At 46.2% G+C, this 15400-nt stretch overlaps 1 protein-coding gene across 4 annotated transcripts in view; it reads right to left on the minus strand.

The window, feature by feature from the left end:
* Window positions 1-7398: 7398 nt before the first annotated feature.
* Window positions 7399-15400, minus strand: part of GRAMD1B (GRAM domain containing 1B) — a 61348-nt gene continuing 53346 nt past the window's right edge. For all 4 annotated transcript variants that reach the window (XM_032229111.1, XM_032229109.1, XM_032229108.1 and 1 more), the window contains 3 exons: window positions 12329-12436; window positions 11037-11154; window positions 7399-9496 (listed from right to left, as the gene is read on the minus strand). In XM_032229111.1, coding sequence (XP_032085002.1) covers window positions 9407-9496; window positions 11037-11154; window positions 12329-12436 — 316 coding nt within the window. In that variant the 3' untranslated portion in view covers window positions 7399-9406. The remainder of the gene's footprint in view (window positions 9497-11036; window positions 11155-12328; window positions 12437-15400) is intronic.

Below are 15400 nucleotides of genomic sequence, written 5' to 3' on the forward strand. Positions count from 1 at the left end.
TCGGGAGGCAGAGAATAGATGGGGGCGGGGCCAGCCAGAGGTGGTATTTACCAGTTCTCTGAACTACTCAAAATTTCCGCTACTGGTTCTCCCGTGCTGGTCAGAACCTGCTGAATACCATCTCTGGTTTAGACCAGATATCCTCAAACTTTTTAAACAAGGGGCAATTCACGGGCCGTCAGACTGCTGGGAGGGCTGGGTGGCTGGGTGGGCATGGCTAGGTGGTCATGTGACTGGGTGGGTATAACTAGGCGTTCATATGGCTGGGTGAACATGGACAATTTAGCAGTCCGGAGCAAACTTTGGGAATGATGCTAGCAAGGGCTGGCATCGGATATACGAAGCAGAGCAAGTGGTCACCCTTTGGGGCTTGAGATGATCACCACAATGGCCAAGTAGCCAGATTAGGAGAACCCTCACAAGGTCCAGTCTTACTCAACCTTGGTTGCGTTGGAAGTAGAGCAAGGCTGGTGGTTTCATCACCTCTGTGGCCTAAAAGTGGAGCTCTCGCCTCACCATCAGGAGGTTGTGAGTTCGATTCTAGGTAGAGGCAGATGTAGAGTCTCCTGCTTGGGCAGGGGGTTGGACTAGATGACCTGCAAGGTCCCTTCCAACTCTGTTTATCTCTTAATTCAGAATTCCTGCTTCCTTGTGGCCCAGTTTGGGATGATGGAAATAGCAAGTAAAATACATATTAATATAGATTTCCATCACACACAAGTAGCCCAGGGGAGATAAACTCAAAGTCTTTCAATTTAAGATGTTTCACTTCTCATCCAGGAAGCTTCTTCAGTTCTAGAGGTTAGAACTGAAGAAGTTTCTTGGATGAGAAGGGAAACACCTTAATCAGAAAATCCAGTTGCCTTTCAAATTAAAGCTCCTTTGGGGCAACCATGATATATATATGGATGAGTGAGAACCTCCATAGACAACCCAGGGTCTTTATGTCCACTAGATGGCGCTGGTAGACTTCTGAAATTCAATTGATAGATCTCTCCGCACCTGATTTGGAAAAATTTTAATCATGTTTGCAATGCTGTGAATTTGGCAGATGGGACTTGCGCCCCCCTGAGAAGGTTTTAGGAACTTAAATTGGGTGAGAAAGTTGGCAGGAGGAAAACAGGGATTGGCTAGAATTTACTTGTGTATACATTTTTAAACCACAGATTATTTTAAATGCCTTTTTTTTGCATCCGACGTTAAAGAACAAGAGGTACCGTATTTTTCGGAGTATAAGACACACCGGAGTATAAGACGCACCAAGATTTTGAAGAGGCAATTTTTTTAAAAAAAGTTTTTGCACTCTGCAGGCCTCTCGAAATGGCCCGTTTTTCACCAAAACGGACCCATTTTTGTCAAAAAAAAGGGCAAGCATAGCCTTTAGGAGGCTTATAGAGTGCTCCTGGGGGCTTGGGGCAAAAATGGCCTGTTTTTCGCTCATTTCTGCCCTCCCCAGCCCCCAGGAGCACTCTAGAAGCCTGCTAAAGGCTATGGACGGCCATTTTGATGAAGGGGACGGGATTTCGGGAGGTCAAAAATGCTGTATTCAGCGTATAAGATGCACCCAGATTTTCACTCTTTTTTGAGGGAAAAGGGGGAGTGTTATACTCCCCAAAATACGGTACTTTCAAGTCTAGAGTGTTCTAGACTCTGGTATTCAGCTGGATCGGATTGGTTTGCCCAAACCAGTCGTGGAAATCCCGGTTCTATGCGGTCCTATTTAAGTCACGTTTTTGAGGCCGAACGCATGCGTGGAAGGCACGCGCACGAGCAAAGCACATGCGCATAAGGATGGGCACATGCCCAGAAATGGTGCATGCGCCCGTGAAGCGATGGTAACAAAATGTGAAACACACCACTGGTTTTACTGCTTTCTCTAGACCAGGGGTATCCGACTTCAGACTTGGAGACTTCAACTCCCAGAATTCCTCATGCGGGCTGGGGAATTCTGGGAGCTGAAGTCCACAAGCCTTAATAGTTGCCAAGTTTGGAGATTGCCTATCGTAAGGTTGGGGGTGAGCAGTAGTGTGTTCATCCTGGTTTCCTTCATGTGTTAAGGCAGAAACAATATCTTCCAGTAATAATTTTTGATAAAATCTTTGACTGGGGTCAACTTTACCTATGCACGTTTTTCTCTTACAGGAATGGGGCAGTGCTTGGTCTCCATTTGAAAAGTGACTTGTTAATTCAGCTTGATAGATAAGCTTCCCTTATGGCAGTTATGGTAGAGGGCTGCAGTGGCTCAGTGGCTAAGACTTGTAGATCAGAAAGGTTGACAGTTTGGTGGTTCGAATCCCTAGCACCGCGTAATGGAGTGAGCTCCTGTTACTTTTCCCAGCTTCTGCCAACCTAGCAGGTCAAAAGCACGTTAAAAATGCAAGTAGAAAAATAGGAACCACCTTTGATGGGAAGGGAACAGCGTTCCATGCACCTTCGGTGTTCAGTCATGCTGGCCACATGACCACAGAGACGTCTTCAGAGAGCACTGATTCTTTGGCTTAGAAATGGAGATGAGCACCGCCCCCTAGAGTCGGGAATGACTGGCACATATGTGTGAGGGGAACTTTACCCTTATGGTAGTTAAAATGCCAGTCATTTTAATTGACTCTTCAGTCACCACATGCCACATTCCCATACAGAATGGGAATACAAAAATCTCTTTCAAAGAGATGTAGGTGCAGTTGACGTAGCTATGAAAAACAGGGCTAAATCAATCTTATTTTCAAGGTGTGCTTCATCATTAGTGACTGTTAATGAGCTCTGGGATTCAGGTGGAGGATTAAAACTCAAGGCCTTTGGCAAATCCAGCTTTTGATCATAATGGCTTTGCATGTGTCTACATCGGGGACGCAGTGGCTCAGTGGCTAAGAGGCTGAGCTGGTCGATCAGAAAGGTCGGCAGTTTGGCAGTTCGAATCCCTAGCGCTGCGTAACGGAGTAAGCTCCCCTTACTTGTCCCAGCTTCTGCCAACCTAGCAGTTCAAAAGCACGTAAAAAATGCAAGTAGAAAAATAGGAGCCATCTTTAGGGGGAAGATAACGGCGTTCTGTACGGCTTCGGCATTTAGTCATGCCAGCCACATGATCACAGAGACGTCTTCGGACAGCGCTGGCTCTTCGGCTTTGAAACAGAGATGAGCACCGCCCCCTAGAGTTGGGAACGACTAGCACTAGAACCTTTACCTTTTAAACATCTACTGCAGGGTGGAGACGAACTCACCTTTGTGGTAATGTCAGGATGGGTAAATCTGTGATCCTACAACTCATACAGTTGCCATCTCTTAGCCATGCCACATGGAGCTGGTGAGAACCAAAACTTGGGAAAAATCATAGATTCGTCACCATTTCTCCCAAGTTCATTTCTTTCAAAAACAAACTTGCGTGTTGACATTAGGGGAAGTGCACTTCCTAATCTACTCTAGTCGTGTACTTAGAGGGGAGGGCTGTCCAACCTTGGCCTAACTTGAATATCTATGGACTTCCAATTCCCAGAATTCCCCAGCCAGCCATTACTGAGTGGGGAATTCTGGGAGTTGAAGTCCAGAAGTCTTCTAGTGGCCAAGATTAGGCAGGCCTGTTAAGAGTCCTTTTTCAGACTTATAGTGGCAACAAAGGGTATTATTCTCAAAGAGACAATAATTCTGAAACTCGGGAAGTTTTTTTTCCAGAGGTCAATGCTTCCTAATTTTACTTGCTTCCATAACTTAAGACAAGACTTTAGGAGATCGGTCTTCCAAAATAGCAGATCCCTCTTGTCTGTGTATCAGCCCACCGAAGAAGACACTTGGTTAAAATGATTTTGCCTCTAAGGGAGAACGCCTTAAAACCAGGCGTAGAGAGACTGTAGAAAGAGGCAACAGGAAAACAAGGACATAACGAGAGGACCGACAACAATAAAAATAAAAGTAATAAAACCAATGACACCTACTGTCTTCTGTTCATTATATTTTATTCATACTTTAATTCCATTTCTTTTTTTTTTCCTAGCTACTTTACATTAAGATTTTGGCTTTGTAGCCTGAATAACTCCTAGCTTCTATCAACTCAAGCTTGTGGTGGCTGATAATTTTCTGTTTCTGTTTTTTCATTTTTATTTTTGTAATCAACTTATATTAGACCTCGCGCACAGCGCAAAGTTTAGTATAGATACAGACTCGCACAGACAGATCCTATGCATACGCTCACTTGCGCACACAATCTCACACACGCGTACACACAATGGGGAGGGGGGTTGTGGAGAGAGAGAGAGAGAGAGAGAGAGAGAGAGATCTTTAGCATGTGGCCTGGCTCCAGAATGATGCTGTTAATGGTCCCAGATCCTTCCACCTGTAATGAATGCAGGGAAGGTGGGATGGGAAATATTACTTGGCCTTCTGTCCAGTCCCTTTATAGGTTTCCTGTTTTTTTTTGGGGGGGGGGAAATCTTCCTCTCTTTCATAGCTGGAGAAAAGGGGCAGCTTAAGAATATGAGTCGTGGGGAACCAAAATGTCATGCTTAAGAGGAGAAAAAAAGGGGGAAGAGGAGAAACGGATGGATGCCCATCATCATCCTTATCATGCAGGGAATCATCTTGAGATGGCTATTTGTTCCTGTTTTGGAGCTGAGTGATTGGGAATTGAGTTGAGCTCCCCCCAACTCTGTCCCCAAAGACCTCAGAATCACTAGGAGAATATCGACCCATGGAGAAACGGAGCATCCCCTGCTACTCCCACGAGGAAATCTGAAGTTGAGAGGCCTGTCCTTCAAACCTTACCACACCCCGACTGACCAAAGTAAAATGAGGTAATGTAAACATTGAGAATGACCCATCGTCACCATCGCCGCCGTCATCATCGTCACGGCAGCTGTGGTCAAAAGAGGAGCAGCAGAATTGAGGGGGATAAAGAAAGGAGAACTTGCCTCCCACGTTTACCATTTCGGAACGCTCCGTGGGCCAGAAGATGAAATTCTTGGCATTAAGTTCTGGCCACTTGAAAGGGCAAAGATCCTAGGGAAGCCAACGTCCCATGTAGGTGTTTTCAAGAAAGCGGGGTGGGGGGTAAAGGAGAAGGTGTTCTCCACAAGAAGGGTGTGTGTGTGGCTGCAGGTGGACAGTTAACCCTCTCGTTTGGCTGATGAATGGCACAAGAAGAAGAGTCTAGGGATGAATGGCACAAGAAGGAGAGTCGCATGTGTGCTTCCACCAGCATGAGCCAGAGAGCAGAGCATGAGGGACACCTTCAAGAAGAAAGCATGGGCATGAGGAAACGGGAGAACCACGCCGGAACATTGATCGTTAGGGCGTTTGAAGGTATCACCAAGACCTTCTGAAGTCTGCAGGTCCCAAACTGCCAGTTCTCTCAACAGAAGAAGTCCCTCTGGTTACCTCTCATGCGCTCTGCTACAAAATCAAGGAGCCAACAGTGGATTTTATGGATCGACTGTTGCAGGAGCTGAAGGGGACGGTCAGCTATGTTCAAAATAAAAAACCCAGGACTTCACAACCTAGAAACCAAAACTGGAAGTGGAGAAAGAAGACTGCAGAAACTATATCCAGATACCAAGTGTCCCTCAACAAAGCTTACCAGCGTGCAATGCATAGTCATATATTTAAAAAAAAACCAACAAGGGGCTCCATTTGTTGACCACAACTCTGATCACGAGAAGGGTGGATGACACATGAAGAGCATGTGAAAAGCCCGAGAAAAATTGAGAGGAAGAATCAGGTCCCTTCCACACACATATTATGTGTTTCCTGGATGATAACAAAACTCCATTTTAATCCTGCCCTATAAATTAAGCAAAATCCAACTTTCTCAAAACTCCAATTTAATCCTGCATATAAATTAAGCAAAATCCAACTTTCTCCTAGGTGTATTTAACATCGGGAAGATCTCCCACTACACCTGTAACTCTGTTTCCGAATGGAACAAACAACAGTTTAGGCTGATGGGCAAAACTCTTGAGGGATTGAAAGCAATGCAGCTGCCCCTCCTCACCCCCCAAAAAAAGAGAGTTTTGAGACTTTTCTGGAGCAAAGAAAAAAGGAGGAGGTGGAGAGAGAATGCATTTTGTTGGGGGTGAGTCTGTTAACGCTTGGTTATGAAATGACCACAAATTCCCAAGTTCTCTTCCCAAAATAATAATAATAATAATATCAAGCCAAATAAAAAGGCTACACGAAACGGTTTTCTTCAGTCTGCCCTGCAAACCATTGTGCCCCCCACACCCTTTCAAAGTAAATAATGTTTTTTGTTTTAAATAACAGTAATTCACAACACCCTCGGTTAAGTCTTCGGGAAGCCAAACCTCACGATCGCTCTTCCCTTCCCTTCGTACGGGGACTTCTATCATGTTGAATGAAAAACTCTGGTGCCCTAACCCCCCCCAAAATGATTGTGTTCATGAAGAAAAGATTCCAGGACCGAAAGACAAGCAGCAAATAGTTCCCCCAAAGATTGCCAATCAGCAGAATGAGTTTATATATATATAGATAGATATGCAAATAAATTAACCTATGAAACCCTCCCGCAGGTTAAGTGACCCAAGTTTATTGTCAAACATCTTCTCAGCTGCCCCCTTTTCTCCCACTGGGGACCACCAAGCCATTCTGACCTCTTATAAAAAGAATCTTTTTTTTTTGATGACGGAAATATTTGTCTCTGGGACAGCTATCTCTTGCCAGTTAGCCCAGCCAGCTAGCAAAAATGGAAAGCGAAACAAGGCCAAATGCAGGAGGGGAAAAAAAATCAAAAGCCTTTCCTGCTTCTTCTCCAATTGGAGCATGTGTGAAAAATAAAAATTTTTAAAAATTATACACAACTCAATTTCATTCACGTCCAACCTACTGAGTGTTTGCTCCCGGGGTAAAATCCAGCCGCTTGGATGCCAAAGGATGCCAAAGTTTGCGTTTGTGTGAACCAAGACGCTGGAAACAAGGAGAACATCTGGATGTGGGCTCTGCCTTGGGATGACTGCTTGTCTGTCTGGTCTTGAGGTTCTCTACCGGTCAATCAAGGAGAAGATTGGGGTTGGCTAAGGTTTGTTCCTTTTTCTCTTTCAATGGTTGTGTAGAGAGAAGATGCCAATTTTCATCACAAAAAGGCCCAATTTAGATAAAAGATTCATGCCAAGTATGAGTTCTCTTCCTGGCTCAATAACCTACATAGAAACAATATCCTGATCACAGTTGACGAAGAGGACGATATATGGTGCAGATCAGTTAAAACACTGTTAGGCACCATCCAGAGGGAGCCTGAAAGAGGGAAATCTCTTTTTAGTTCTTTCCTGGAAATCTCTAGTTTTACACTAGAAGGCAGAGAGAATCCACTGCTCAACTTTGGCGTTCTAGGACAGGGGTCTCCAACCTTGGGAGCTTTAAGCCTGGCGGACTTCAACTCCCAGAATTCCCCAGCCAGCTTTGAGCCACCCAGGATTCTGGGAATTGAAGTCCGCCACGGCTTAAAGTGGCCAAGGTTGGAGACCCCTGCTCTAGGAAAGTATGGCCTCTTACATGATAAAACTGACCTCCCGCCCACAAATCAAGTCTTCGGTTTGCTTCATTCCGAATTAGAGAAATGTTTGCTTTGACTAAATCCATGAAAAAGAAAAGAAAGAAGAGCATCATCGTTTGGTGGAATCTTAGCTCTTTCAAGCGATATGTATTTTTTTTTCCTCCCAAGGAAAAATCCTAAAGAAATAAACCGTCTTTGTATTTCCTTGTTTGCAGCTCAGCCAACAGATGTTTTCATGTCTGTGTTTTGCGGAGTTCCCAAGCTCTCACCGCTAGGGACCACCAAGAAGGACTTTCTTTAAAGCAGGGGAAGTCCAACCGTAGCAACTTTTAAGACTCGCAGACTGGTGGACTTTAGCTCCCAGAATTCTCCAGCCAACATGGAATGCTGGCTAAGGAATGGCTGGGAGTTGAAGTCCTTAAAAGTTGCCAAGTTTGGACAGCCTGGCTTTAAAGAATGAAAATGCATCCTTGCATTTGAAATCAGCTGCTGAAGAGGAAAGGGAGTTCTCATCACGCAGCTGCTGAATGTACGTTCAGGAGTGTCCTTCCAAGTTTTTACAAGAGGTTGGTGTGAATGCATGGTGCCTTGCCATGGCTGAAGCTGACAGGCACAGCAACGCAAAAAGCCCATCTCTCGCTACGAATAGCAAACTTATTTCTCCTTGCGCTTCTCCCCCAACTCTCTGTCTCGACACGGGTACAACAAGAAACAAGATGGCTTCAATAAATAAAGACGATTCGGGACAAAGACTTCGACGCAGACATTTTTTAAACCCCTTGCTGAGCTGAGGCATATCCCTGGATTGCAGCTCAATCTGTTGTTGCCTTTTTATTTTTGCTGTGGACATTTACACACGAGAAGCTCCCTAGATGTGGGTCTCCATGGGTATCTCTGCAAGTACAGATAGCCCTTTAAGCAGAGCAACCACTCTCTCGAGTAACTACTTGAAGCTGCAATGGTCAAAGGATGCAACGACCGCCAGAGAAGATGCCGTCAAGCTGAAACAAGGACCAAAATGTGACTCAAGGAAGGCCAGCCGTGGCAACTTCACGACCTGCGGACTTCGACTCCCAGAATTCCCGAGCCAGGATTCCGGGAGTCGAAGTCCGCAGGTCGCAAATTTTGCCATCGTTGGCCACAAAAAGATGGCAAAACTCATCCTTCAGCAAAAGGGAGTTAGCACCTGAGTGAGCTGCGCACAAGGCCCTTCCACGCACTCACACACAACCGCTTCCTGTCTTATCTCCTCAAACAAACTCATCCCGTTGCACGCCGGGGAGGGGGGGGCGTGCTCTCGGCCGAAGTAGCAGCGTGGGAAGGGGGGGGCGGGGAAGCCTGTGCCAAGTCCACTTGCCAACGAAAGAGAAATCCCGCCAAGGGAACCCTGGGTGGAAAACAAGCAACAATGCTCTGTTTTGGCAGCCGGCTCGAAGGATTCGCCAACCGCATTCTTGCCGAGAAAAATAACACAACAGTTCGTCCATGCCAGAACAAATAGGCCATTTGTGCCAAGCCTAGTTAAGGAGCAGCTCCAATGGCGGGCTTCATGGCTTCCTACGTCTTCCCCGCTCCTGCCCAAGAGAGGCAGACAAACAAATAAAGAGCCAGGAAAATGCCTAGAAAGATGCATGAATCCAGGAGGGCCAAGAAGGGATTTTCCCACAATGCCTCAGTGCCGGAAAAGCCCAATTCCTCCATCGCATTCTGGCCCTTCCTTGGCGATGTTCCCGGTTTCACGTTCCAGTGCTGCTGGAGTTCCGTTCGGCACCGTGATTCTCTCCTCACGACGCCAACGGGTTCCTTTCCTCTGTAAAAATCTGGAGATGATGAATATATATATTTATCTATATATTCATTCTCTATGTACATATATTGCACGCAATCCTCTGGCCACGTGTGTCTCCCCGCCTGCTAGTAGAACTGCTTCCGTTTCTCATCGGACTTGGACCGATGTTCGCGAGAGCCGATGCCTTTCTGAAGGTTGGTGAGGGAATCCTTCATCTGTAAAGCAAAGACGCCATCTTGGAAACGGCAGAGCAGGCGGCCTGGGAGGCTGATGCTCAAAACTCTAGCAGATTTAGGCAGGGGGGGGGGGGGGTTGAAAATTTTTTATCAACTGGTTCTCTGCTTGCTTGCTGGGTGGGCATGGCTATAGGCGTGACCCGACAAAAGCGCGGACAACGAAAGCGCGCTGACAAAACCGCGCCGACAAAACCGTGGTGCTAAAACCGCGACGTCATCAACGCACCGGCAACAGCACGCCGACAATAGCGCGCCGACAGAAGCGCGATTTAAGTTAAGGTAAGGGTTAGGGTCAGGGTTAGGTTTAGGATTAGGGTTAGGTTTAGAGCACGCTTCTGTCGGCACACTGTTGTTGGCGCGCTTCAGCGCTCATTCGTCGGCGTGGTTTAGAACTCGCGGTTTTGTCATCGTGGTTTAGTCGGGCGCGCTTTTGTCGGGCGCGCTTTTGTCAGTGAACCAGCTATAGGGGCATGGCCTTGTTGGCTTCCTGCACCATGCCAGGAGGGGGGGCGTTTTTGCCCTCTCCAAGCTCCAGAGGCTTTCCTTGAGCCTCTGCGAGGGTGGAAACAGCCTCCCCGGGTTCTAGAGGCCCCCCGGAGCAAGAAATGGGCCCATTTCCGGACTTCTAGTACTTCCAGTGGGCCCATTTTTCACCCTTCCAGAGACTCCATACAGGCCCTGCATCTGGCATCCAAAACGGGATGTGTGGGGACTCCTGGAAGGGGTGGGGTGTAGTGGGAGGAGTCAGCCAGTCCTTGTAAGTAACGGTTCGGCGAACCAGATTAAAATTAACATCCGGTTTGCCTGAACCAGTCCAAACCGGCTGAATCTCACCCCTGGATTTATGGCAGAACCCACCTGGCTCCCAGATCATCCGATGCCTCCATTATGTATGGAGGCAAAAGTAAATAAAATAGGGGCAGACCTTGAATTAGGAAATAGAGGTGGTGTTTTTTTTGTTTTTTTTTAATATCCATTCCATAAGGATACCTGAATACGTGGTGAGGAGATGAAGGGATTGACTGGAGAGGCCAGGGTTCAATCCTCTCTTAGAATTTACTAGTGATCTCGCCTTACTTAGTACTTCTCAACCCTACCGACCTAATGTAATTGCTATTGAGAGGATAAAGCAAAGGATAATCTCGTAGATGAGATACAATTTAGAAGGAAGACTGGACGTAAATGGCCAGGCATGAAAGATCAAGTCCACACATGAATGTCTAGTTAATCTGATTTATTCCTACTCATGCCTATGCGTAGGAATATTCTTAACTAACAGTTAGCACCTGCTAGGAGTTAGATGAGGGTCAATGGAATTCAAGGGGGATTGGGTTTAGTTCGCTTGTGACTACATAGGGATTCTAAGCTGACGCCTCTTTTGACTCCACCCCCAAGTTCTGCCACTCCTTCACCTACGTAAATGGAAGAAATCAAAACAACGGGCCAGCTATTTCACTTGCTTTGCCTTCAGCCTGCCCACAACCTGTGGCTTCTCCCCTAGGGTGGAGGTAGCTCTCACCTGATCTAAGAGAACCACGGATGATTTGATGATCTCTCGCCATTTTTGGAGCTCTGTGTCGTGATATTTCTGCTGGGACTCTAATAACTGGGCCCACTCCGTCTGAGATTGGGGTAACCTGTGGAGACCGAGGAGCAAAGAGAGAAATGAAAGCACTTGAAGCCAGCACTTGGGAGCCTTCCTTACAAACCAACTTTTCCCCAGCCTTATGGGGCAGAGTATCTTGCATGCCAACGTGAGCTCTGTGAGGACACCCAGGTAGGTAAATGGGTTTAATCTGTTCTGGCCTGCCAGCAGATTTGGACAGTGAGGAGGTTGGGGAGGAACACCGGCCAGTCCTGGAGTCTGGGGAAGGCTCTGATGAGGGGTCTGTATCAGAGGCAGAGAGGGGGCTAGAGCCGTCTGACAGTTATCAGCTGCCTTCAGAGTCAGACATCAGTGAGGCAGAAGAACAGCTGGAGCCTGTTCCCAGTGTGCGCATGCGCAGAGTTGCCAGACGAAGGGAACAGCTAAAGAACAGGGTCATCTTGGGAGTAAGGCCACAGGTGGACAATGAACCTTTTATTTCCTATAGGAAATTTCCTATAGGAAATAAATATTTCCTATAGGAAATAAAAGAGGAGCAAAAGGGGAGTGGAGTTTGCAGGAGACAATTAGTTTGCTTAATTAGTTTGTGACTCTCTGAGACTCGTTGCCAAGTTCTGCAGAGATCGCCCTGTCAGCTCTCCAAGCCAGATAAGAAAAAAAGAGAAAGAAAGAAAAAGAGAGAAAGAAAGAAAAAGAGAGAAAGAAAGAAAAAGAGAGAAAGAAAGAAAAAGAGAGAAAGAAAGAAAAAGAGAGAAAGAAAGAAAATAGCAAGGGAGGGAGGGAAGGAAGAGAAAAAAGGAAAGAAGGGAAAGAAGAAAGGAAGAGAAAGAGGGAGAAAGAAAGAAAGGAAAGAAAGAAAGAGGGAGGGAGGGAGAAGGAATGCAGGAAAGGAAGAGAAAGAGGGGGAGAGAAGAAATAAAAAGAAGAAGAGAGAAAGAGAGAAAGAAAAAAGCAAGGAAGGGAGGGAAGGAAGAGAAAAAAGGAAGAAAGGGAAAGAAGAAAGAAAGAGAAAGAGAGAGGATGGATGGATGGAAGGAAGGAAGGAAGGAAGGAAGGGAGGAAGGAAAGACAGACAGACAGACAGACAGACAGACAGACAGACAGACAGACAGACAGACATGGTGAGTCTCCGTGTATACCGAACGTAGTTAAGTCATTCTCAGCTCGTCAGCCACAGGGCGCAATCCTCCGCCTGCAACTCTTACCTTTCCTGTAAGCGGAGCCCCTGCCAGGCCGTCAAGGTCTGAGTGGTGTATTCCAACATCCACAGCTTGTAGAACAGCAACATATTAAGGATGACCAAAAGCACCAAACTGGGGGGAAATGAAGAGGAGGGCGGGGAAAAAGAATTATTGACATGCAGCAGCCATTCTTGTTCCCTTCTTTCATCATCATTATTATTATTTTTCCTTTCATGGCTGCAATGAAGACACTCAAGAGGGGCTTCCACAATAAAGCACCGGCCATTTTGCATCACAAAAACACAACCCCTGAAAGCATGGCTCAAACCATAAAATAAGGAATTAAAAAAGCGATCAACACGGATGGCGGCATTGATGATGGAAAGGGTCTCCGTAACAGTTCTGTTTCTCATGGTTTCCTGAAGCTTCACCAAATTTGGGGAGTGGGCAGGAGTTGTTTCATACCAATTGGCACAGTTACAACAGACCTCTCAACAGTTAGACACAAGGACTGTTTTTCCCCAAATGGCATCACTCTGCTAAACAACCAATTCCCACAACACGGTCAATAATTGACTAAGACTGGATTGCTATTCTTCTTCTCTTCCTTCCTAGTGTCTATCTCTCCCCACTTAGGACTATAACCATGTTGCTTCCATCTTTCAATTTATATTGTTTTTATTTGCTTCCTAGTATGATTTGATAGCTTATGAGTAACCTTGGCTATCACTAAGTGTTGTATCTTTTTATTCTTGATGAATGTATTTGTATTCTCCTAATGTACACTGAGAGCATCTGCACCAAAGACAAATTCCTTGTGTGTCCAATCACACTTGGCCAATAAAGAATTCTATTCTGTTCTATTCTATTCTGTATTCTATTCTATTCTATTTCATTGTTCTGCTCTGTTCTGCTTTATTCTATTCTATTCTATTCTATTCTATTCTATTCTATTCTATTCTATTGTTCTGCTCCGCTCTGCTCTATTCTATTGAGAATGCAAGCTCTAAGGATTCATGCCATGGAGTATTTGAAAAATTGTGAGAATGTAGCCATGGGTCTGGTAAGGAGAAGGAAGAGGTGCTAATCCATAGCTTCTTCCTAACTTCTCCTTAAAGGTTGCTGGAACTCCCGAAAGCTTGTCAGAATTACACTCTATTGTAGTCTCCAAAACAGGAATGGGCAACAACGACAAATTTACGAGGTGGGTAAAATGAGGACCTAGATTGTTGGGGGCAATAGATTGATTCTGTAAACCACTTAGAGAGGGCTGTAAAGCACTGTGAAGCGGTATATAAGTCTAAGCACTATTGCTATTTCCTTCCTTCCTTCCATCCCAGTGGTTAGAAAGCAGTATTGCAGGCTAATTCTGCCAATTGTCGGTAGTTCAATCCTGACTGGCTCAAGGTTGATTCATCCTTCCATCCTTCCAAGGTGGGTAAAATGAGGACCCAGATTGTTGGGGACAAATATGCTGACCTTAGGGCTAGAAAGCAGCATGAAGCAGTATATAGGTCTAAGTGATGAATGCTAAAGAAGGGAGAGAGGGTGGGAGGGTGAGAGGGAGAAAGGAAGGAAGGAAGGAAGGACTGTGGTAATGCAGTGGTTAGAATGCAGTATTGCAGGCTAACTCACTGCTTTCTACAGTTCGATCCTGACCGGCTCAAGGTTGACTCAGCCTTCCATCCTCCCAGAGTGGGTAAAATGAGGAGACCCAGATTGTTGGGGGCAAGAGGCTTAGAGAGGGTTGTAAAAACCCTGTGAAGCTGTGTATAAGTCTAAGTGCTATTGCTAGTCCTTCCTTCCTCTCTCCCTCTCCCTCCTTCTTTCCTTCCTTCCTTCCTTCCTTCCTTCCTTCCTTCCTTCCTTCCTTCCTTCCTTTTTTCTTCCTTCTGTTTTGGAGCAGTGGTTAGAATGCAGTATTGCAGGCTAATTCTGCCAACTGCCAGCAGTTCGATCCTCACTGGCTCAAGGTTGACTCAGCCTTCCATCCTCCCAGAGTGGGTAAAATGAGGAGACCCAGATTGTTGGGGGAGGCAAGAGGCTGACTTTGTAAACCGCTTAGAGAGGGCTGTAAAAACACCGCGAAGCTGTATATAAGTCTAAGCGCTAGTGCTATTCGCATTCAGTTTGAAGAACAGAAAAGAATGCAAGGGGTCATTTATTTGTTTATTTACTTAAAAAAAAGGGAAAGCCAAAATAAATAATGAAAGCTTCAGCCCAAGAATGGAGAACCAGCAAAATCCAAGTCGAGATCAGGCAGCCAGGGTGAAAGAGAGGCAGCTTTACCAACTGAGATGCAAAAAAAGAGAGAAAGAGGCAGAAAAGAAGGACAGCGATAAAAGGGAGAGAAGCCAATACCTGAAACAAATCCTAAAACGGGAGGCAGGAAAGAGAAAAAATGGGGGGAAGCAAAGATTAGGAGAGGAGAACATCACAAGGGAAGTTTTGAAGGACACGGACAGAGCTGGGGAAATCACAGGGTAGCAAGGGAAAGCACCCAATTTGGAGAAACCAGCATAGCCAGAATCGAACCCATATCAGTACGACAAATAGTAGAAGAACAGGTTGACCAGGAGGCCTCTAAGCGCTAAGGATTCACGGCACGGAGTCTTTGAAAATCTGTGGGAGGCCCCCCCCCTGACTTCAGTTAGTCCAGAATGCAGCCGCGCGAGCGATAGTGGGTGTACCTAGTGGGTGTACCCACGTTACACCTATCCTCCGCGAGCTGCACTGGCTTCCCATTGGTCTCCGGACACGTTTCAAGGTGCTAGTCGTAACTTTTAAAGCCCTACATGGTTTAGGACCTGGCTACCTGAGAGACCGCCTCCTGCCATTTACCTCCCAGAGACCTATATGATCACACAGACTAGGCCTCCTCCGGATTCCATCTGCCGGTCAATGTCGGCTGGCGACTCCCCGGGGGAGGGCCTTCTCTGTGGCTGCTCCGGCCCTATGGAACGATCTCCCCGTGGAGATCCGGACCCTTACTACTCTTCCGGCCTTCCGCAAAGCCACTAAGACCTGGCTGTTCCGGCAGGCCTGAGGCTGTTGATTTATCCAGCCCCATTCTAAGCTATATGAATGTTGTGGAAT

The sequence above is a fragment of the Thamnophis elegans genome, chromosome 13 (assembly GCF_009769535.1).
Source record: "Thamnophis elegans isolate rThaEle1 chromosome 13, rThaEle1.pri, whole genome shotgun sequence".
Classification (NCBI taxonomy): Eukaryota; Metazoa; Chordata; class Lepidosauria; order Squamata; family Colubridae; genus Thamnophis; species Thamnophis elegans.